The 24350-nt window shown below is 46.4% G+C and overlaps 1 protein-coding gene across 1 annotated transcript; it reads left to right on the top strand.

Annotated features, from left to right (window-relative positions):
• Positions 1-22377: 22377 nt before the first annotated feature.
• Positions 22378-24350, top strand: LOC103638796 (uncharacterized). Its single transcript, NM_001328274.1, has 3 exons — positions 22378-22519; positions 22618-22787; positions 24214-24350. The coding sequence occupies exons 1-2, from the start codon at positions 22409-22411 to the stop codon at positions 22738-22740; spliced, it is 234 nt and encodes a 77-aa protein (NP_001315203.1). The 5' UTR covers positions 22378-22408; the 3' UTR covers positions 22741-22787; positions 24214-24350.

Raw genomic sequence — 24350 nt, 5'->3', positions numbered from 1 at the left:
ACCCGGCTTGTAGTTGTGTTTATATTTGTAAATTTCAGTTTCACCCTATTCACCCCCCCTCTAGGTGACTATCAATTGGTATCAAAGCCCGGTGCTTCATTAGAGCCTAACCGCTCGAAGTGATGTCGGGAGATCACGCCAAGAAGGAGATGGAGACCGGCGAAAAGCCCACTACAAGCCACGGGAGCACTTCATCGGAAGAGTCCCACACCAAGAGGAGGGAGAAGAAGAAGAGCTCCTCCAACAAAGGGAAGGAGAAGAAATCTTCTTCTCACCATAAAGAGAAGAAGGAAAAATCTTCTTCCCACAAGCCACATCGGAGTGGAGACAAGCAAAAGAGGATGAGGAAAGTGGTCTACTACGAGACCGACACTTCATCAACATCGACCTCCGGCTCCGATGCGCCCTCCGTAACTTCTAAACGCCAAGAGCGTAAGAAGTTTAGTAAGATCCCCCTACACTACCCTCGCATTTCTAAACATGCACCCTTACTTTCCGTCCCATTAGGCAAACCACCAACTTTTGATGGTGAAGATTATGCTAGGTGGAGTGATTTAATGCGATTTCATCTAACCTCACTCCACAAAAGTATATGGGATGTTGTTGAGTTTGGTGCACAGGTACCGTCAGTAGGGGATAAAGATTATGATGAGGATGAGGTGGCCCAAATCGAGCACTTCAACTCTCAAGCGACAACAATACTCCTCGCCTCTTTAAGTAGAGAGGAGTATAACAAAGTTCAAGGGTTGAAGAGCGCCAAGGAGGTTTGGGATGTGCTCAAAACTGGGCACGAGGGAGATGAGCTCACAAAGATCACCAAGCGGGAAACGATCGAGGGGGAGCTCGGTCGGTTCCGGCTTCGCAAAGGGGAAGAGCCACAACACATGTACAACCGGCTCAAGACCTTGGTAAACCAAGTGCGCAACCTCGGGAGCAAAAAGTGGGACGACCACGAAATGGTTAAGGTTATTCTAAGATCCCTCATTTTCCTTAACCCCACTCAAGTTCAATTAATTCGTGGTAATCCTAGATATACTAAAATGACCCCCGAGGAAGTTATCGGGAATTTTGTAAGTTTTGAGTGCATGATCGAAGGCTCGAGGAAGATCAACGAGCTTGACGAACCCACCACGTCCGAAGCTCAACCCGTCGCATTCAAGGCGACGGAGGAAAAGAAGGAGGAGTCTACACAAAGTCAACAACCAATAGACGCCTCCAAGCTCGACAATGAGGAAATGGCGCTCGTCATCAAGAGCTTCCGCCAAATCCTCAAGCAAAGGAGAGGGAAAGACTACAAGTCTGGCTCCAAGAAGGTTTGCTACAAGTGTGGTAAGCCCGGTCACTTTATTGCTAAATGTTCATTATCAAGTGATAGTGACAGGGGCGACGACAAGAAGGGAAGAAGAAAGGAGAAGAAGAGGTACTACAAGAAGAAGGGCGGCGATGCCCATGTTTGTCGGGAGTGGGATTCCGACGAAAGCTCAAGCGACTCCTCCTCCGACGAGGACGCCGCCAACATTGCCGTCACCAAAGGGCTTCTCTTCCCCAACGTTGGCCACAAGTGCCTCATGGCAAAGGACGGCAAACGGAAGAAGGTTAAATCTAACTCCTCCACTAAATATGAATCTTCTAGTGATGATAATGCTAGTGATGAGGAAGATAATTTGCGTACCCTTTTTGCCAACCTCAACATGCAACAAAAAGAAAAACTTAATGAATTAATTAGTGCCATCCATGAAAAGGATGATCTCTTGGACACCCAAGAGGACTTCCTTATTAAAGAAAATAAGAAGCATGTTAAGGTTAAAAATGCTTATGCTCTAGAAATTGAGAAATGTCAAAAATTATCTAGCGAGCTAAGCACTTGCCATGAAACAATAGACAACCTTAGAAATGAAAATGCTAATTTATTAGCTAAGGTTGATTCTCATGTTTGCAATGTTTCAATTCCCAACCCTAGAGATAATAATGATGATTTGCTTGCTAGGATTGAAGAATTGAACGTTTCTCTTGCTAGCCTTAGAATTGAGAATGAAAAATTGCTTGCTAAGGCTAAAGATTTTGATATTTGCAATGCTACCATTTCCGACCTTAGAACTAAGAATGATATCTTGCATGCTAAGGTTGTAGAATTAAAATCTTGCAAACCCGCTACATCTACCATTGAGCATGTTTCCATTTGTACTAGATGTAGAGATGTTAACATTGATGCTATTCATGATCATATGGCTTTGATTAAACAACAAAATGATCATATAGCAAAACTAGATGCTAAAATTGCCGAGCATAACTTAGAAAATGAAAAGTTTAAATTTGCTAGAAGTATGCTCTATAGTGGGAGACGCCCTGGCATCAAGGATGGCATTGGCTTCCAAAGGGGAGACAATGTCAAACTTAATGCCCCTCCTAAAAAATTGTCCAACTTTGTTAAGGGCAAGGCTCCCATGCCTCAGGATAACGAGGGTTACATTTTGTACCCTGCCGGTTATCCTGAGAGCAAAATTAGGAAAATTCATTCTAGGAAGTCTCACTCTGGCCCCAATCATGCTTTTATGTATAAGGGTGAGACATCTAGCTCTAGGCAACCAATCCGTGCTAAGTTGCCTAAGAAAACTCCTATTGCTTCAAATGATCATGACATTTCATTCAAAACTTTTGATGCATCTTATGTGTTGACTAACAAATCCGGCAAAGTAGTTGCCAAGTATGTTGGGGGCAAGCACAAGGGGTCAAAGACTTGTGTTTGGGTACCCAAAGTTCTTGTGTCTAATGTCAAAGGACCCAAAACCATTTGGGTACCTAAAGTCAAGAACTAAATTTGTTTTGTAGGTTTATGCATCCGGGGGCTCAAGTTGGATACTCGACAGCGGGTGCACAAACCATATGACAGGGGAGAAAAGGATGTTCTCCTTCTATGAGAAAAACCAAGATCCCCAACGAACTATCACATTCGGGGATGGAAATCAAGGTTTGGTCAAAGGTTTGGGTAAAATAGCTATATCTCCTAACCATTCTATTTCCAATGTTTTTCTTGTAGACTCCTTAGATTACAATTTGCTTTCTGTATCTCAATTATGCAAAATGGGCTACAACTGTCTCTTTACTGATATAGGTGTCACTGTCTTTAGAAGAAGTGATGATTCAATAGCATTTAAGGGTGTGTTAGAGGGTCAGCTATACTTGGTAGATTTTGATAGAGCTGAACTCGACACATGCTTAATTGCTAAGACTAACATGGGTTGGCTATGGCACCGCCGACTAGCCCATGTTGGGATGAAGAATCTTCACAAGCTTCTAAAGGGAGAACACATTGTAGGACTAACAAATGTTCATTTTGAGAAAGACAGGGTTTGTAGTGCATGCCAGGCAGGAAAGCAAGTTGGAGCCCATCATCCGCATAAGAACATAATGACGACCGACAGGCCACTGGAGCTCCTACACATGGATCTATTCGGCCCGATCGCTTACATAAGCATCGGCGGGAGTAAGTACTGTCTAGTTATTGTGGATGATTATTCTCGCTTCACTTGGGTATTCTTTTTACAGGAAAAATCTCAAACCCAAGAGACCTTAAAGGGATTCTTGAGACGGGCTCAAAATGAGTTCGGCTTAAGGATCAAGAAAATAAGAAGCGACAACGGGACGGAGTTCAAGAACTCTCAAATCGAAGGCTTTCTTGAGGAGGAGGGAATCAAGCATGAGTTCTCTTCTCCCTACACGCCACAACAAAATGGTGTAGTGGAGAGGAAGAATAGAACTCTATTGGACATGGCAAGGACCATGCTTGATGAGTACAAGACTTCGGATCGGTTTTGGGCCGAGGCGGTCAACACCGCTTGCTATGCCATCAACCGATTATATCTACACCGAATCCTCAAGAAGACATCATACGAACTCCTAACCGGTAAAAAGCCCAATATTTCATATTTTAGAGTCTTTGGTAGCAAATGCTTTATTCTTGTTAAAAGAGGTAGAAAATCTAAATTTGCTCCTAAGACTGTAGAAGGCTTTTTACTAGGATATGATTCAAACACAAAGGCATATAGAGTCTTTAACAAGTCCACTGGACAAGTTGAAGTTTCTTGTGACGTTGTGTTTGATGAGACTAACGGCTCTCAAGTAGAGCAAGTTGATCTTGATGAGATAGGTGAAGAACAGGCTCCGTGCATCGCTCTAAGGAACATGTCCATTGGGGATGTGTGTCCTAAGGAATCCGAAGAGCCTCCAAAAACACAAGATCAACCGTCCTCCTCCATGCAAGCATCTCCACCAACTCAAAATGAGGAAGAGGCTCAAGTTGATGAAGAAGAAGATCAATCAAATGAGCCACCTCAAGATGACGGCATAGATCAAGGGGGAGATGCAAATGATCAAGACAAGAAGGATGAAGAGCAACGGCCGCCACATCCAAGAGTCCACCAAGCAATTCAACGAGATCACCCCGTCGACACCATCCTCGGCGACATTCATAAGGGGGTAACAACTAGATCTCGTGTTGCACATTTTTGTGAACATTACTCTTTTGTTTCCTCTATTGAGCCACACAAGGTAGAGGAAGCACTTCAAGATTCAGATTGGGTGGTGGCGATGCAAGAGGAGCTCAACAACTTCACTAGGAATGAGGTATGGCATTTAGTTCCACGTCCTAACCAAAATATTGTAGGAACCAAATGGGTCTTCCGCAACAAGCAAGATGAGCATGGTGTGGTGACAAGGAACAAAGCTCGACTTGTGGCCAAGGGATACTCCCAAGTCAAAGGTTTGGATTTCGGTGAAACCTATGCACCCGTAGCTAGGCTTGAATCAATTCGTATATTATTAGCCTATGCTACTTACCATGGCTTTAAGCTTTATCAAATGGACGTGAAAAGTGCCTTCCTCAATGGACCAATCAAGGAAGAGGTCTATGTTGAGCAACCTCCCGGCTTTGAAGACAGTGAGTACCCTAACCATGTCTATAAACTCTCTAAGGCGCTTTATGGGCTCAAGCAAGCCCCAAGAGCATGGTATGAATGCCTTAGAGATTTTCTTATTGCAAATGGATTCAAAGTCGGAAAGGCCGATCCTACACTCTTTACTAAAACTCTTGAAAATGACTTGTTTGTATGCCAAATTTATGTTGATGATATTATATTTGGGTCTACTAACGAGTCTACATGTGAAGAGTTTAGTAGGATCATGACACAAAAATTCGAGATGTCTATGATGGGGGAATTGAAGTATTTCTTAGGATTTCAAGTGAAGCAACTCCAAGAGGGCACCTTCATTAGCCAAACAAAGTACACTCAAGACATACTAAACAAGTTTGGGATGAAGGATGCCAAGCCCATCAAGACACCCATGGGAACAAATGGGCATCTCGACCTCGACACGGGAGGTAAGTCCGTGGATCAAAAGGTATACCGGTCGATGATAGGTTCCTTGCTTTACTTATGTGCATCTCGACCGGACATTATGCTTTCCGTATGCATGTGTGCAAGATTCCAAGCCGACCCTAAGGAAGCTCACCTTACGGCCGTAAACCGAATCTTGAGATATTTGGCTTATACTCCTAAGTTTGGGCTTTGGTATCCTAGGGGATCCACATTTGATTTGATTGGTTATTCGGATGCCGATTGGGCGGGGTGCAAAATCAATAGGAAGAGCACATCGGGGACTTGCCAGTTCTTGGGAAGATCCTTGGTGTCTTGGGCTTCTAAGAAGCAAAATTCGGTCGCTCTTTCAACCGCCGAAGCCGAGTACATTGCCGCAGGTCATTGTTGCGCGCAACTACTTTGGATGAGGCAAACCCTGCGGGACTACGGTTACAAATTAACCAAAGTCCCTTTGCTATGTGATAATGAGAGTGCAATCAAGATGGCGGATAATCCCGTCGAGCATAGCCGCACTAAACACATAGCCATTCGGTATCATTTTCTTAGGGATCACCAACAAAAGGGGGATATCGAGATTTCTTATATTAACACTAAAGATCAATTAGCCGATATCTTTACCAAGCCTCTTGATTAACAAACTTTTACCAAACTTAGGCATGAGCTCAATATTCTTGATTCACGCAATTTCTTTTGCTAGATTGCACACATAGCTCATTTATATACCTTTGATCATATCTCTTCATATGCTATGACTAATGTGTTTTCAAGTCTATTTTAAACCAAGTCATAGGTATATTGAAAGGGAATTGGAGTCTTCGGCAAAGAAAAAGGCTTCCACTACGTAACTCATCCTTCGCCGCCACTCCAAGCAAATCTCCAATCTTGGGGGAGAAAGCATGAGCACCAAGAAAAGGACTTCGTCTTTGGGGAGAGAGTAAGAGCCCAAAGCAAAAGGACCATACTTCGTCTTTGGTATAATCTTAACTCATTTTTTTATGACCAAAGGGGAAGATAGCACTTCGAGGGCTCTAATAACTCCGTTTTTGGCGATTCATGCCAAAGGGGGAGAAAGAATGAGCCCAAAGCAAAAGGACTGCACCACCCCACCAATTTCAAAAACTTCGTGTTTTCAAAGAATTTTATCAATTGTATCCTATTGTGTTCAAAAGAGGGAGAAAGTAGTATTTCAAAAATGGTATATCAAAACCCTCTTGAACACTAAGAGGAGGATCTCATTTAGGGGGAGTTTTGTTTAGTCAAAGGAGAAGCATTTGAAACAGGGGGAGAAAATTTCAAATCTTGAAAATGCTTTGCAAAATCTTATTCATTTACCTTTGACTATTTGCAAAAAGAACTTTGAAAAAGATTTACAAAAGAGTTTGCAAAAACAAAACATGTGGTGCAAGCGTGGTCCAAAATGCTTAAAAACAAAGAAACAATCCATGCATATCTTGTAAGTATTTATATTGGCTCAATTCCAAGCAACCTTTGCACTTACATTCTACAAACTAGTTCAATTATGCACTTCTATATCTGCTTTGGTTTGTGTTGGCATCAATCACCAAAAAGGGGGAGATTGAAAGGGAATTAGGCTTACACCTAGTTCCTATATAATTTTGGTGGTTGAATTGCCCAACACAAATCTTTGGACTAACTAGTTTGCTCTAGTGTATAAGTTATACAGGTGCTAAAGGTTCACACTTAGCCAATAAAAAGACCAAGAGTTGGGTTCAACAAAAGAGCAAATGGCCAACCGAAGGCACCTCTGGTCTGGCGCACCGGACTGTCCGGTGTGCCACCGGACAGTGTCCGGTGCACCACCGGACATGTCCGGTGCACCAGAGGACTCCAACGCAAACTCGCCACCTTCGGGAATTTCCAGAGGCGCTCGCGCTATAATTCACCGGACTGTCCGGTGTACACCGGACAGTGTCCGGTGCGCCAAGGAGGAGCGGCCTCAGGAACTCGCCAGCTTCGGGAATCTCCAACGGCTAGTCCGCTATAATTCACCGGACATGTCCGGTGTGCACCGAACTGTCCGGTGCAACTCCGGAGCAACGGCTATCTCTGCGCCAACGGCTACCTGTGGCGCATTAAATGCGCGCGCAGCGCGCACAGAAGACAGGCGCGCCCATACTGGAGCACCGGACAAGGAACAGTGCATGTCCGGTGTGCACCGGACATGCAGGCGGGCCCACAAGTCAGAAGTTCCAACGATCAGAATCCAACGGCAGCGATGACGTGGCGGGGGCACCGGACATGTCCGGTGTGCACCGGACTGTCCGGTGCACCATCGAACAGACAGCCTCCCAACGGCCACTTTTGGTGGTTGGGGCTATAAATACCCCAACCACCCCACCTTTCATTGCATCCAAGTTTTCCACTTCTCAACTACTACAAGAGCTCTAGCATTCAATTCTAGACACACCAAAGAGATTAAATCCTCTCCAAATTCCACACAACGCCATAGTGACTAGAGAGAGTGATGTGCTTGTGTTCTTTCGAGCTCTTGCGCTTGGATTGCTTTCTTCCTTCTTGATTCTTTCATTGCGATCAAACTCACTTGTAATTGAGGCAAGAGACACCAAACTTGTGGTGGTCCTTGTGGGAACTTTGTGTTCCAAGTGATTGAGAAGAGAAAGCTCACTCGATCCGAGGGATCGTTTGAGAGAGGGAAGGGTTGAAAGAGACCCGGCCTTTGTGGCCTCCTCAACGGGGAGTAGGTTTGCAAGAACCGAACCTCGGTAAAACAAATCCGCGTGTCACACTCTTCATTTGCTTGCGATTTGTTTTCCACCCTCTCTCGCGGACTCGTTTCTTTATTACTAACGCTAACCCGGCTTGTAGTTGTGTTTATATTTGTAAATTTCAGTTTCGCCCTATTCACCCCCCCTCTAGGCGACTATCACCGGGCATGTCCGAGGGACTCCACGCAAAAGTTTTGGCGTTTGCGCGGAGAAAGTCGACGAGCACTGCTTCCTATTTGGGGTCGAGCTCGGAGCCGATCCGGACTTGCTTGCAGGCGTCGTTGCTGGGGTCGAGGGCGACGGACTTAACCGCCTCAGCCGGTTCGAAGTTGCCGGCGTGGCGCTTCGCATCAGGCACCTCCTTGGAGAGGCACTCTAGGTCGGCGATGAGGGCCTCGGACTCGGCGAGGGCCTCAGCGTACTCCACGCACTCCACGTCGCATTCGTACACGTGTCGGTACGTGGATCCGACGGTGACGACCCCGTTGGGGCCTGGCATCTTGAGCTTGAGGTACGTGTAGTTGGGGACGGCCATGAACTTAGCGTAGCACGGTCTCCCCAGCACCACGAGGTAGGTCCCTCGGAACTCGACCACCTCGAACGTGAGGGTTTCCCTGCGGAAGTTGGAGGGAGTTCCGAAGCAGACAGGCAAATCAAGTTGCCCAAGGGGCAGGACGCGCTTACCGGGGATGATCCCGTGGAAGGGTGCTGCATCGGCCCGGATCGTGGACAGATCTATCCCCAGGAGCCCCAGGGTCTCGGCGTAGATGATGTTGAGGCTGCTGCCTCTGTCCATGAGGACCTTGGTGAGTGAAAGGGAAATAGGGTCAAACCTTTCCCTAATTAATTTTGGTGGTTGAATTGCCCAACACAAATAATTGGACTAACTAGTTTGTTCAAGATTATACATTCTACAGGTGCCAAAGGTTCAACACAAACCAATCAAAAGAACAAGTTAGGTCTCAAAAGAAAGGAGCAAAAAGGGAACCGAAGGCTGCCCTGGTCTGGCGCACCGGACAGTCCGGTGTGCCACCGAACAGTGTCCGGTGCACCAGGGTACTTCAGCTTGAACTCTTCACCTTCGGGTTTCCCAGGCGCAGCTCCGCTATAATTCACCGGATTGTCCGGTGTGCCACCGGACAGTGTCCGGCGCACCACCGGAGCAACGGCTATCTGCGCGCAACGGTCGACTCTGCAAAGTGAACAGTGGAATTCAGATGTCAGAGCAGCGAGTCAGAGGGGCACCGGACTGTCCGGTGTGCCACCAAATTGTCCGGTGCCACAAGAGGACAAAGCCTCCAACGGTCGACCAGCTCCAAGCCCTAACGGCAGGATGACATGGCGGCGCACCGGACAATGTCTGGTGGCGCACAGGACACTGTCCGTTGGCGCACCGGACACTGTCCAGTGGCGCACCGGACTGTCTGGTGCGCCCTTCGCCAGCACACTTCACCAATGGCTAGATTTTGGTTGGTGGCTATAAATACCACCCCAATCGGCCAATTCAAGGTGTGGGAGCCCAAGCAACATTCCAAGTCATCTAGTTGACATACTCAAGCCCTCCCAACCACATATATTCATTGATCCGTCCTATACACAAGATTTAGACCACTACAACCAACACAAGTGCCACAAAAGAGAGAGCAAGCAAAAGAGAGCTACTCTTTTGAGTTTAGCACTAGTGCCTTGTGAGATTCATTGAGAGATAGTGTGTGCTACATCTTTGTGTTCATTTGTGCGTGGAGTATTGACTCCCATTGAACTTCCTCCAAAGTTTTGGAGGCCTTGTAAAAAGCTAGCAAGAGACACCAAAGAGTGTGGTGGTCCTTGCGGGGTCTTAAGTGATCCTTGAGAAGAAGAAGAGCTCGCCGATCTTGAGTGATCGGTGGAGAGAGGGAAAGGGTTGAAAAAGACCCGTCCTTAGCGGACTCCTCAACGGGGACTAGGCCTTCGAGGGCCAAACCTCGTTTTTAATTTCAGGTTTCGCCTATCCACCCCCCCTCTAGGCGACTTTCAATTGGTATCAAAGGTAGGCACTTCATATTGAGTCTAACAACTCGAAGTGATGGCTCGTAGAAGATCCCAAAAGAACAAGAAGACAACTCCGAAGGAGAACAATGAGGTAACTCTTGAAATATTACTTTCCGATTGTTCTAATTATGATTCTTGGTCTACTAGGGTGATAAATGCCTTTAGAACCATAGATCCACAATTAGAACAAATTATGGACAAGAGTATCTTCCCTCGTAGTTATAATGGAAAAATTATCTCCGAGGAGGATCAAAGATGTTTTCGCTTAAACTACCTAGCTTTTGACATCTTAAGTAATTCTCTTAGCAATGAAGATTATCATGCCTTCATATCCAATTATAATGAATCTATTCATGATGCGCATGATATTTGGACTAGAGTTAAAATCAAATTTGATGAGTCCAAACATGATAGTTCCTCTTGTGCTTCTACTTCCTTTGGTATTTGTGATACTAACCCTTGCAAGGAAGAAGAAGAAAATGACCGATGGAGACCAAACGATGAATCCACCTCTCCAAAAGGTTTGTCTTCTCATTTCGATTCCCACATGTGTTGTGTGGCTAATGAAAATGATAGCGGAAGCACAAACGAGGGTGAGGAGGAAGAAGGAAGCTCCGTGCAACTCTACGCTCGCCTAAGCCAAGAAGATAAGGCGGTCATGCTCAAACTTCTAGAAAGAGCGAAAGAGGAAAGCAAAGCTCGTCAAATGCTAGAAGATATTCTCTCCATCAAAATGCAATACTTTGACGAGTTGTCTAAAGAACATGAGGAGCTAAAATGCTCTCATGTTAATTTGGTCCAAAGGTATGAAACTATTTCAATTGAGCAAGATAACTCTTTACATTGTATTGCTCAATTAGTAAATAGGAATGCCTTGCTTAAGGACCAAGTAGAAAAGCTAAAAGTTGAAAATCTAGCTTTTCAAGATAAATATGATATGCTTCTAAATTCTCATGAAAATCTTATGGATGATCATATCATATTAAATATAACTCATGAGGTTGTGATAGAAAACTTAAAATCCCAACAACCTCACTCTTGCACATGTATTCAAATTGAAACTATATTACCATGTGCTAATGCTTGTTGTCCGTCGACAAGCAAATCTTCCTTTGAGCTAGAATCTGCAGGAACAAACGATGATACATATCAAAAGCTCAAAGAAGAAAACGAGAGGCTAAAGATGAGTTTGACACAACTAAAAGGGAAGTGCATTGCTCAACCTTCTCAAGATAACCGTGATCACATGGTGAAGAAGCTTGAGACGGGAACAACTGTGGCATGCACTAAATCCCTTGAAGAAAATGTCAAGGACTTAAGGATTGTCAAGAGGAGGAGGCCAAAGAAGAAAAACAATACCTCTTCCAAAAGCCTCAACCATGCCTCCATAAAAGGTAACATCCAAGGTAATAATCAAGTCACACTTCATACAAATAAGAAGTGTAGTGAATGCTTTGAAAAGGGGCACTTGATTAGATCATGTCCCTATATTAAAAATGGCTTGATTACTAACAAGGATGATAAACTTTGTTTTAAATGTTCAAAGAAGGGACACTTTATTAAATCTTGTCCCCATTTGAAACAAAAAGGCATAGGACTAGAAAAGAAAATATTTACTAACCATGTAGCAAGCAAGAAACAAGGAAGGAAGAAATCTTCAAGACTTGAAGATCGCCTTTGCTACATATGCCGAAAGAAGGGACATCAATGCAAGGATTGTCCCATTGGTAACAATCCCACTCCTAGCTTGTCAATTAATTCTCATGTAACTAGGCAACCCAAAATTGCAACTTGTGTTAGAAAGGTAATGAGTTTACCAAGTGCTAACACAAAGGACTCTTGGGTTCCTAGATTTTTGTTGACTAACCATGATGGACCCATCAAGCAATGGGTACCAAAACATGCTTGACAAGATTTGCAAGAGAAGGAGATGGTATGAAGCCTTGGGGTGCTTGAAAGAGTCAATTCAATCCCTATTAACTCAAGCCTTCAATCTACATGATCCACATATCCAAGATTGACCCAAGGTTATTTCAAATTATTATGTCTAAAACTCATATCATCTCGGGAAGATATTGATGTTGTAGGAAATAAAGAATTAATCCTATGCCGAAAAGTCAAGACCTACAACATGGAGGAAAGCCAAAGGATGGTAACAATTATGCTTTTAAGTGCAAATATCTTAAATTATCATTTCTTATGTGTCTTGTGTAGTCACATAGAAAAATGAAGCACTTAAAATGTTCTTAAAATTATGTCACCATTCGTTGAAGAAATTCCTCCCATATGGTAGATTGTACATTCATCATTTCTATACTATGGCAATCTACATGTTTTAAATTATTAAGCAACTCATGGCATGTTTTACACTTATTATCTTATTGTTGCCATGATTCTGGATATAGAGAGATATTCCAAGTTCCTAACAGAATAGGGTGTCATGTAAGAAATTCAAATCCCTACGACACCTACAAAAGGAAGATTCTCTCTATAACTAGAATAGTGAGACTAATGCTCTTATCTAAGTAACCCATGTAGTCTCACTAGTAGAGAATATGTTTCTCTTTGGAGATGTGTAATTTAACATAAAAGGAAAAGTCAATCCAATGATTTATGTTGTTTTGCTTCTTGCCTATATTGGATTTGATTCTTCTACATCTATCGCTCTCCATGTTATGAATTAGATTTATTCCCATAATCTTAATAGATCTAACTATGCTTGTTCCATAAGATAAAACTGAGCATACTTCTAGGAATAATCTAGTTTATAATTATAAAGTTTCCATGCTTTAGTAATCCACTTTTTATTCCTTATCAAAAATGATTACAAAAGGGAAACTAGTGCTTGTGTTGCTATTAACATTTCTCTTGAGCTCACTTATGAAAATCTACAAGAGAGTAAGTGCAAGTTTAAAGCCACAAGCCTCAAAGGGTTGCTCTTCACCCAAAGGAAGAAAGGTAAAAGCAAAGGCATGGGAACTCATCCTCTCAATCAAATATAGTTCTCATCAATGGTTGTTTACTCTAACTTATCATATTCTACCTGTGTAAAGAATAGATTCTTTATTGGACCAAAGTCGGATAGATGTGCATTCAGTCTCATTCTAATAAAATGCACTTGTCCATTAGAATCTATTTCATGCCTTTGCTATATTTATTCTCATATTGATTTGCTTCCAAGTAATGATTAATAAATTCAATATGAAGAAGTAAATTTCCTGTGATTGATCAAAATGTTTAAAGAGTGCATACTTCTTTTGATGTGCACTAATGTTAAGAAGTTTACTTCATGTATATGTGACTTATGGATGATGAATTGTTCTTATTTTCTATCTAAATAAACCATCATTCATCATTTACTCCCTTGTGCTATTAACATCTCTCTTAAGTATTTTCAATAAGTTTGAAAGGAAAAAGGGTCGACTATAAAGGGAGGACACTCAAATGAAAAAGGAAGACATCAAGAGCAACAACACCTACTTGGATAATGAGATCTTCAAAACATTCAATGGTGTGGTTGTAAGCATTATAAATCTTTTTCATTATGAGAATACCAGGCATAAATTGTGTATTGCAAATCTTTTTAGCCTTGCTCAAAGATAAATAGTGCTACTCCCTATTTGCCTTTAAAAAATGAGTGCATTCACCCATTTCTTTCATTCTTGATGCATATATTTAGGGAGAGCCTATTTCTATATCTTGATTATATTGAGACTAGCACGTTATCTTAGTAATCTCATACAAGTCTCATATATGAGAACAAGTTTCTCATAAGGCATGCTACTACATTTCAATCCAACTTGGTAAAATAATGTCATCTTTATGAAGGATTGTAGCTTTCAATGTTAAAGTAACATATTTATTGGATTCTCCTATTTTTGAGCTTGACTGAAAATCTAATGCCTATGTTATTCTTTTGATCGCATCTGTTGTTTGATCATTGAATAACTTCAATTATCACTTATGCTTCTTAGTGCCTCATGTAATTTTAATTTGATTTCAATTTGTAATTTCAATCGACATCTCTCTTGATATGCACTAAGTTAAAAGGAGAATTCATGATACATTTATGCAATTTGTGATCTACTTGATATATAATAACATGACTTAGAAAAGGATCACTAGTTGTAGAACTCTCTCTTGTGCAAAATATTTTCATACATTGTCTTGAGTATAGGTCTTAAGCGACTAAGACTAAGGACAAAGCACAAAGAAGAAAACATCTCTATGTGAAGGTACAAAAAGGGTAAAACTACTCCATCTCATTCATACATGTACCTAAAATCTTCCTACATTACTTGTATATCATGTTTAAAAGGAAGAGAAAGCATGTTCATGCATTAACCCTGCTTCATACCTAGTTTAACTTCTCAAACATTAATTCTTACATCTTTGTTTAAACTGCGTGAAGTAATTTTTTTGTCAAGGAGCTTAAAGCTTAACCTTGTAACGAGGATAAGCTGCCTTTGTTCCAAAGGTGGATGGTCCTTAAGCCTCTTTGAAATCCTAAAGGGTGAATGCTTGAAATGTTTATGACATGCTTTCATAAGTGCATAAATTGTCATGAGCATCACACCTATAGTATGATACAATGCACTTCACATTCTCTATGATATAGACATGATCTCATTGACCTAATTATGTGCACTTGGCATTTAAGACCAAAAATTTATATTCCTCTCAAAGCACATACTTAGGGGGAGCAATTTATATTATATAGAATTGTTCAAGCTTAATTGACATATCCTTTTAATCATGTCTCTTTCCTTTGGTACATTTGCATATTTCCTATCTCTCTTTGTGCCAAGGCTAAGACTAATATGTTTTCATGAGAATCTCATGTATTAAGTCTTAGATTGAAAGGTAAATGGAGTATTCGGCAAAGACATCGCTTCCACTCAACTCCATTGGTATTATCCACTCTTTGCCGGTATTCTGCCAACTTTCAATTGGTATCCGCCAGCTCTCTAATTTGGTATAATCTTCACTCATGTTTTATTTTCCAAAGGGGAGAAAGTAGTTAGAAAAGGGCTTATATTTCACTCAAAGTATCCGTTTTTGGCGATTCATGCCAAAGGGGGAGAAAGTATTAGCCCAAAGCAAAAGGACCGCACCACCACCACCCTTATTTTAAAAAGAGTTTTTTTTCAAATTGGTATCCTATTGTGTTCAAAAGGGGGAGAAAGTAGCACCTTCAAAAATTGATCTTAAAACCCTCTTGAACACTAAGAGGAGAAATTTATTGAGGGGGAGTTTTGTTTAGTCAAAGGAAAAGCATTTGAAACAGGGGGAGAAAATTTCAAATCTTGAAAATGCTTCTCAAAATCTTATTCATTTACCTTTGACTATTTTGCAAAACACTTCAAAAAAAATTCCAAAAGAGTTTGCAAAAACAAAACAATTGGTGCAAGCATGGTCTAAAACATTAAAAATAAAGAATGCATTCATGCAAATCTTATGAAATGATAGATTGGTTTAATTCCAAGCAATCTTTGCACATATATTATGCAAACTAGTTCAATTATGAACTTATATATTTGCTTTGGTTTGTGTTGGCATCAATCACCAAAAAGGGGGAGATTGAAAGGGAAATAGGGTCAAACCTTTCCCTAATTAATTTTGGTGGTTGAATTGACCAACACAAATAATTGGACTAACTAGTTTGTTCAAGATTATACATTCTACAGGTGCCAAAGGTTCAACACAAACCAATCAAAAGAACAAGTTAGGTCTCAAAAGAAAGGAGCAAAAAGGGAACCGAAGGCTGCCCTGGTCTGGCGCACCGGACAGTCCGGTGCACCACCGGATAGTGTCCGGTGCACCAGGGTGCTTCAGCTCGAACTCTTCACCTTCGGGTTTCCCAGGCGCAGCTCCGCTATAATTCACCGGATTGTCCGGTGTGCCACCGGACAGTGTCCGGTGCACCAGCGGAGCAACGGCTATCTGCGCGCAACGGTCGACTCTTCAAAGTGAACAGTGGAATTCAGATGTCAGAGCAGTGAGTCAGAGGGGCATCGGACTGTCCGGTGTGCCACCAGACTGTCCGGTGCCACAAGAGGACAAAGCCTCCAACGGTCGACCAGCTCCAAGCCCTAACGACAGGATGACGTGGCGGCGCACCGGACTGTCCGGTGTGCCCTTCGCCAGCACACTTCACCAACGACTAGATTTTGGTTGGTGGCTATAAATACCACCCCAATCGGCCAATTCAAGGTGTGGGAGCCCAAGCAACATTCCAAGTCATCTAGTTGACATACTCAAGCCCTCCCAACCACATATATTCATTGATCCATCCTATACACAAGATTTAGACCACTACAACCAACACAAGTGCCACAAAAGAGAGAGCAAGCAAAAGAGAGCTACTCTTTTGAGTTTAGCACTAGTGCCTTGTGAGATTCATTGAGAGATAGTGTGTGCTACATTTTTGTGTTCATTTGTGCGTGGAGTATTGACTCCCATTGAACTTCCTCCAAAGTTTTGGAGGCCTTGTAAAAAGCTAGCAAGAGACATCAAAGAGTGTGGTGGTCCTTGCGGGGTCTTAAGTGATCCTTGAGAAGAAGAAGAGATCGCCGATCTTGAGTGATCGGTGGAGAGAGGGAAAGGGTTGAAAAAACCCGTCCTTAGCGGACTCCTCAACGGGGACTAGGCCTTCGAGGGCCGAAACTCGTTTTTAATTTCAGGTTTCGCCTATCCACCCCCCTCTAGGCGACTTTCAGTGAGCCTAGCGTTGCCGATGACAGGGTCAACAATGAGCGGGTACCTTCCTGGGCTCGGTACGCAGTCGGGGTGGTCGCCTTGGTCGAAGGTGATGGGCTTGTAGGACCAGTCTAGGTAGACTGGCGCCGCCACCTTCACCGAGCAGACCTCCCGGCGCTCCTGCTTACGGTGCCGAGCCGAGGCGTTCGCCACTTGCCCACCATAGATCATGAAGCAGCCGTGGACCTTCGGGAACTCCTCTTCCTTATCGCCCTCCTTCTTGTTGCCTTGGTCCTTGCCACCTTCCGCCGGGGGCCCGGCCTTATGGAAGTAGCGCCGGAGCATGACACATTCTTCAAGGGTGTGCTTGACGGGACCCTAGTGGTAGGGGCACGACTCCTTGAGCATCTTGTCGAACAAGTTGGCCCCTCCGGGAGGCTTCCATGGGTTCCTGTGCTCGACAGTAGCGACGAGATCCGCGTCAGCGGCGTCGAGCTTTGCTTGCGCCATCTTCTTGGCCTTCTTCTTCGTGCCACGCTAGGCGGACGCCTCAGGGACGTCTTCCTTCTGCCTCTCCTGAGGCTGCTTGTCCTTTCGGAAGATGTCCTCGATTGCCTCCTAACCAGAGGCGAACTTGGTGGCTATGTCCATCAATTCGCTCGCCATGGTGGGAGTCTTGCGCCCCAGTTTGCTCACCAGGTCTCGGCACGTGGTGCCGGTGAGGAACGCCCCGATGACGTCCGAGTCAGTGATGTTGGGCAGCTCGGTGCGCTGCTTTGAAAACCGTCAGATGTACTCTCGCAGGGATTCCCCTGGCTGCTAGCAGCAGCTTCGGATATCCTAGGAGTTCCCAGGGCGCACATACGTTCCTTAGAAGTTTCCAGCGAAGGCCTTGACCAGGTCGTCCCAGTTGGAGATCTGCGCGGGAGGCAGATGCTCCAGCCAGGCCCGGGCAGCATCGGAGAGGAACAAGGGGAGGTTGCGGATGATGAGGTTATCGTCGTCCGTCCGTCCCAGCTGGCATGCCAGCCGGTAGTCCGCAAGCCACAACTCCGGCCTTGTCTCCACCGAGTACTTGGTGATGGTAGTCGGGGCCCGGAACCGAGCCGGGAACGACGCCCGTCGTATGGCCCGGCTGAAGGCTCGCGAACCTGGTGGTTCGGGCGTGGGACTCCGATCCTCCTCACTGTCGTAGCGTCCTCCGCGCCTGGGGTGGTAGCCTCGGCGCCCCTTCTCGTCGAGGCGGGCTCGACGGTCACGATGGTGTTGCTCGTTGCCGAGGCGATCCAGGGCTGCAGGCGTCCCGTCCCGCGTGCGCCCGGTGCGGACCGAGGCCTCCCGCATGAGTCGGGAAGTCGTTGCACGATGCTCTAGGGGGCACCCTTGCCTTTGGGAGGCAGAGCTTTCGGGCCATCGGACCGCGGCATCCTCCAGGAGACCCTTGAGTTCTCCCTGGATACGCCGCCCCTCGGTGGTGGATGGCTCCAGCATTGCTCGGAGTAGCATTGCCGCTGCAGCTAGATTCTGGCCGACCCCGCTGGAGGCCGGGGGCAGCCTTGCCCTGGCATCATCAACGATACGGCGCTGGACGTCCCAGGCCCGATGACACGCTTCTCCGGCGAGCGCTTGGCCTGCCCACTCCTGCTCGACGTTTTGCCGGAGCTACACAAGTCACCCTGCTTCCTCATCGAGCTTGGCCTGCATCTCGTGGATTTGCTCGAGCTGTGTGTCCTGACCCCTCGCAGGGACTGGGACCACAGCTAGCTCCCGCGGGATGTCGGCGCGAGATGCAAGCTCAGGGGGATCGTTATCCTCCGGCATACCGAGGTGGTTTCCTTCGTCGCGATCCCCCAGATCGACGTGGAAACATTCGCGACTTGGGCCACAATCTTTGTCGTCAAGGCTGTGGCCATCGTCAGAGCAACTGGAGAGGCAGTAGTCACACGCGGTCATGAAATCTCGCATGGCACTGGGATCATGGAGCCCGGAGAAATCCCAACCGGAGTCGGGGTCGTCTTCTTCCTCGGAACCCAGGGGCCCGTAGGTTGAGACGGCCGTCAGTCGGTCCCAAGATGACCACATATGGTACCCCAAAAGGTTAGGATATGCCTTTACGAAGGCACTCACCGAAGCGGGGTCGCTTGGTGGATCGAAGCTAAATCTAAAAGGCACAGGGTGGAAAACGGACGGTACCTCTTGGTCGATGGACGGTGGTGAAGTCGCGTCGGGGACGAACTGCACCGTTATCTCAAGTACGAGGCTAACGCCCAGTAAGTCCTTCGCGAGAGTGCTGGCGTTATCTATCCGCTTGGGGTTGGCACGTTGCGGGGAAACGACATCCGTCGTTGTCTCAGGTGCGAGGACAACGCCCAACATGTCCCCCGCTGGGGTGCCGGCGTCGTCGACTCGCTCGACATCCGACGAGGTGCCGCCTCCTGCCTGGCCACGGTTGCCCCGTCTCCTCCTCCTGTGGCGAGGAGGGTGGCGGGGCAAACCCGGATGCTGCTCTTCCGCCACGGGGGAAAGACGTCGTCGAGTTCGCCGCCGCCGGGCGAGCTGACGACCGTCGTTGTTGCTGTCGCGCTGCGGGGGGAGGAGTACCATGTCGTAGTTGCCGTCGAGGGACATGAACTCGAGACTCCCGAAGCGGAGCAGCGTCCCGGGCTGAAGAGGTTGCTGAAGACTACCCATCTGGAACTCAACGGGAAGGTGTTCGTTAACACGCAGCATGCCCCTACCTGGCGCGCCAACTGTCGGCGTTTCGGACCCGGGGGACCCTCAACCGAGCCGACCAGTGAATTTATCGCTGCGTGCCCCTGCCCAGATGGGTTGGCGCAAGATGGAACACAAGGGGAAATGCGGCTTGTATTATCTCGCACCGGGGGTGCTCGTAGTAGGGGTTACAAGCGTCGTGAGAGATAGAGAGAGAGAGAGAGAGAGAGTGAGCCTGTTCGTTTGCTTGTCCCCCGCGCCACCCTCCCGCAGGAAGGCCATGGACCTCCCTTTTATAGATGGAAGGAGAGGGTCCAGATGTACAGTGGGGGTGTAGCTATGCGCTAACGTGTCTGGCAGAGAAGTGCTTGAGCCCTGTGTACATGCCAACGTGGCTGTTGGAGAAGTGCTTGAGCCCTGCGTACGCGATAACGTGTCCGTCGGAGAAGTGCCTGAGCCCTATAGAAGCACATCTGGCGGTGCGACTGGGATCCTGCTAACGTCTCCTTGCTTCCGTAGGGGGCTGAGAACCACCAACGTCATGGACGCACGCGGGGAACCATCATTACCTGTTACCGGGGCGAGCCAGATGGGATGCCGGTCTTGTTCCCTCGTAGCCTGAGCTAGCTAGGGGTAGGGTAATGATGTATCCCCTATGGCGCGGTCGGTCCGAGCCCAAGGTCGGGCGAGGCGGAGACTTCTCCTGAGGCCGAGGCTGGGGTCGGGCGAGGACGCGATTCCTCCCGAGGCCAAGGCTGAGTCCCAAGGTCGAGCGAGGCAGAGACCTCCTCCCGAGGCCGAGGCCTAAGGTCGGGCGAGGCGGAGCTTCCTGTTGCGCCCGAGGCTGAACTCGGCTGTTGTCAGCCTTACCCGGGTGGTTGGCACAGCAGTCAGAGCGGGGCGAGTGGCACTGTTTTCCTGTCAGATCGGTCAGTGAAGGGGTGAAGTGACTGCGGTCACTTTGACCTTGCCGACTGCGGCGCGCGTGTTAGGATAAGGTGCTAGGCGATCTTCGCATTGAATGCGCCTGCGATACGGTCGGTTGGTAAGGCGATTTGGCCAAGGTTGCTTCTCAACGAAGCCTGCCCGAGCTGGGCCTCGGGCGAGCCGAGGGTGCGCCCACTGCCTGAGGAGGCCCTCGGGCGAGGTGTGAATTCGTCTGGGACTACAGTTCCCGCCCGAGGCTGGGCTCAGGTGAGATCGCGTCCCTTGGGAGACGAGGCCTTGACCTGAACCGTGCCCATCAGTCTTTGCGGTTTGTGCTGAGGGTGGTTACCAGCCGTGTTTAGGAGTCTTGGGGGTACCCCTAATTACGGTACCCGACAGGGTCGTTGGGTCGCCTGACGATGCTTGTTGCGGCGACGCAGACTGTCCGTGGCTCTGGGCCGGACGATCCGCGACCTAGTGATAGAAGCAGCTTCTTCCCTACGCGTTGTCGAGACGGTCCGCGATCTAGACCGAACGGTCCACGGTGGCGCAGGGTCGTCTTCTTCTCCTCGTAGAACCTAGATCTCACCCTCTGGAGGAGAGACCTTAGGGTGTTTCGGGTCAGCAGGTCACCCGGGGCGTCTCCAGACGACGTAGAGTCGTCTAGAAATTAAGAGATCAATTCAAGGAAGAGATCTTGTTTGAAGTAGACGAAGTAGATCTTGCTCCTCATGATGGGTAAGATCATAGGATCGTTCTGGTGTCGACATGCCAGCACAGGACGAATCTAGACGACGTAGAGTCGAATAGGGGTGGAGTTGGATATGCGGAAGCCTACAACTAAAGCTATGTTAAATCTACTCTTAGGGCAAGAAAAGTAAATAAAGTAGATATGTTCGATTGGAATGATCGGGGGTTCTCAATTGACCGTACCCCTATATATTTATAGGGGAGATGACCTGGACCCGTTTCTAGACGATAACCAACAGATCCAACGTGATTAGATGGATAACCACGTTCGAGATAAGGATAATCGCCCGAATTAATCTAATCACGGGGCGAGCGGAGTGTCCAGGTCCGAGGACGAGACCGTCCGCCACTTTTGATGCTCAACAATAAGTAACTGAGTTTTTGTTTCTCATAGATTTGTAAAAATAAAGTGCCATGAAAAAATACCGGACTTTTTTAGTGCAGCGTAGTAATTTTCTCAAAAATATTTGACAATTACCTTCGCAAGAAAAACTTTAATACAAATATAAAAATAAAAAACGCTATGACAGCATCAAAAACTCGGCCGGGGAGGGAAAGACCGCCCTCCCGGTATTATATTAAGAAGAGACCAAAACATGGTCCCGGCCGAGAAAATCCCCGAACTCTGGCCCCCCATCACTAGCGGGCCGTCACCGCCCACTCTGCAACGGCCCAGCCGGAGGGTGGCGCGCAGGACGTAACCCGGGAGCGGGTGGGGCACAACGAGGGGATTTTTTTAACCAAGCCAGAAATTCGCCCCCGAGGGGGATCGAACCCAGGACCTGGAGGTGCTACTCGGAAGCCTTAACCATTACGCTAGAGGCCCTTTCGCAACGCTATGACAGCATCACCCTAATCCATCTCCCCTCGATTTGGCCCGATCCCTTAGAGCTAGTGCACAGAATAGTCATCAACACCGCAAGCCTTAAAAAAACGCATGGGCCATTGCAACGGGATCCCCTTTCCTCTTTATGGGCTCACCAGTCATTGGCTCGAGATCGATGGATTAGGTGCAAAAGTGGATCGCGGGCCGACGCCAGTACAGCTGTCAGCTCGGCCCACCTTCTCGGCCCGACGCCCTGATTTCCGCTCGTCTTGCTCTCGCACCCTTCCCACTGCCGGCGGCGGCTGAAGGCGGCGCGGTATCAGCTTGGTGATTTGTGAGCGATGGCGCCGCCGGGGTCGCGGCGGTGGGCTTACGTGCGCGTGATGGCCGGCACCATCCTCGGTGGCGTACTTGGATTCTACGTCATGCACCGCGTCGAGACCTCGTACAAGGCACGCCAGATCCAGCCCTGCCCTACTCCCCCACCCCTATGGCTATGGCTAGCGCTGTCGCCAGTTTCCAGCGGACTCGCTCAGCATTTCTCTTGCAGGCGAGAATGGAGGAGAGGCTGCGGAGATACGAGGCGCATCTGCTTGCCAAAGCCAAGGAGTCGCAGCAGTTGCAGGACGAGGCACAGCGGGAGGATAAAGCCCAGTTCCTGCCCGACTCGTGACACCGACATTCTTCCCCTCTTGCGCCTGCTCTTTTCCAAGCTGTTAGGTACGAGCTGCCACTACTAGCTTCCATTTCCGAGGGATCATATGTGAGATACATATTGAATTTATGGGTTAATTCCGGCCATTTTTATCCCCTTTTAGCTCGCATTGTTCAGTTTTGAGTGCATTGTATTGTGACAGCTGTAATCTATACATTTTGTTGAAGCATACATAGTCATCTGGTACAGCCGAAAATCCAACTCTGCCAGGGCACAGTGCTTTGGTTCTCTCTGATTGAACTGTAAACAACTAAAGCATATGTTATGGAGCGACCTATCCTGTTCCAGATTATGCATAATCGTGGCATAATCTAGTCCTCAAGCAGTATTGGCATTAGTGGGTACATTTAGTTTATGTCAAAACCAGCCTGACCAAAATTTTAACCCAATGCTACTGGAGACATGTGCATGGAGCAAATCAAAACTGGTTTTGCCTGGAAACACCGGTGGCCTTATTATTACTGAATTGATAGATTCTTGGATTGTCGTGATCTCAGTAGTCCTGCCTAATTGGGCCACTCAGCAGCAAGACGAAACTTTTGGATCGTTCAATAACAGAACAACCCTTCCAAGGGTGGGCATGGTAATAACATAAAAGGTTGATAATTTTTTCAGGCATCAGTGTGCTAATATAAAGCCAATTTGAATAGAGTAAATATTGAAGAAGGCTTTTCTTGAGGAATGAACCTGTAACTACTAGGTGCTTAAAAAGTAAAAGATAAATAATATATTTTTTTTCTGGCATTTGATTGCTTAATGTGACTATGCGAGTTTGAATCATTGTAGAGCATTCAACTCTCCAACTCCTGCAGTCTTGGTCGATACTAGTCGTATATTTTGAAACAGGAAAAAAAACTTGTAGCTCAGATCTAAGTGCTATTGCTCTCAAGCAACATGATCAAATTTCATCTGTAAGAGACTAGCTAGGCAAATGCCAGAAGCTAGTGATAAGAACCTGAACTGTGCACCTACAATGCAACAAAGCATATCCAGATTCATCTGAAATTGGAAGAATAATATGGTTTGTGAGTTGTGACTGATGAAGTTCTGAAAAGGGCATCTTGCTATTTGTGCAATTCCTCATGTTGTGGCTGACCACAATGTCTGCAATTAACCTTTTATGGTTATAGCAACATCCACTAGTACCATGATTTGTCTGTGCTAAAGTTCTCTTGGACTCTCTAGAAGGTCACATAATGCTCAAAAGTTCATACAAGGAAGACTGAATACCAGTTATCCCTTATTCCCCTTACATATTATACCTCTTTGGAGCCGTTCTTCCTGTTGCGTTAGTGACAGATTTTCTTCCCATACTGTGGCTCATCCTTAATCACCATGATATCAGTCGTCATTACATTCCTGAAAATCCACACCAGGTTTACTTATTTCAGCCGGAACTGAACCAGATAGCACGCATACTCTTTTTTGCAGAATAACATAGGGCACTGGGGCCAAGGAGTCCGTCCACTCGTTTTTTCAGATGTAGAGACATAAGATCGACATGTACTTTTTGCTTGTTGCTGTCTTCTTTTTTTGGTATCAAGAAAAATGCACCATTCGAGCGCAAG

The sequence above is a fragment of the Zea mays genome, chromosome 9 (genome assembly GCF_902167145.1).
Source record: "Zea mays cultivar B73 chromosome 9, Zm-B73-REFERENCE-NAM-5.0, whole genome shotgun sequence".
NCBI lineage: Eukaryota > Viridiplantae > Streptophyta > Magnoliopsida > Poales > Poaceae > Zea > Zea mays.
Note: the sequence above shows the minus strand (reverse complement) of the source record. Positions and strands in the feature narration are given on the sequence as shown.

Coding starts and splice junctions, on each gene's coding strand:
- LOC103638796 (NM_001328274.1), top strand. CDS start 22,409: ATGGCGCCGCCGGGGTCGCGGCGGTGGGCTTACGTGCGCGTGATGGCC. Junction 22,520..22,617: donor GCGTCGAGACCTCGTACAAG/GCACGCCAGATC, acceptor TTTCTCTTGCAG/GCGAGAATGGAGGAGAGGCT.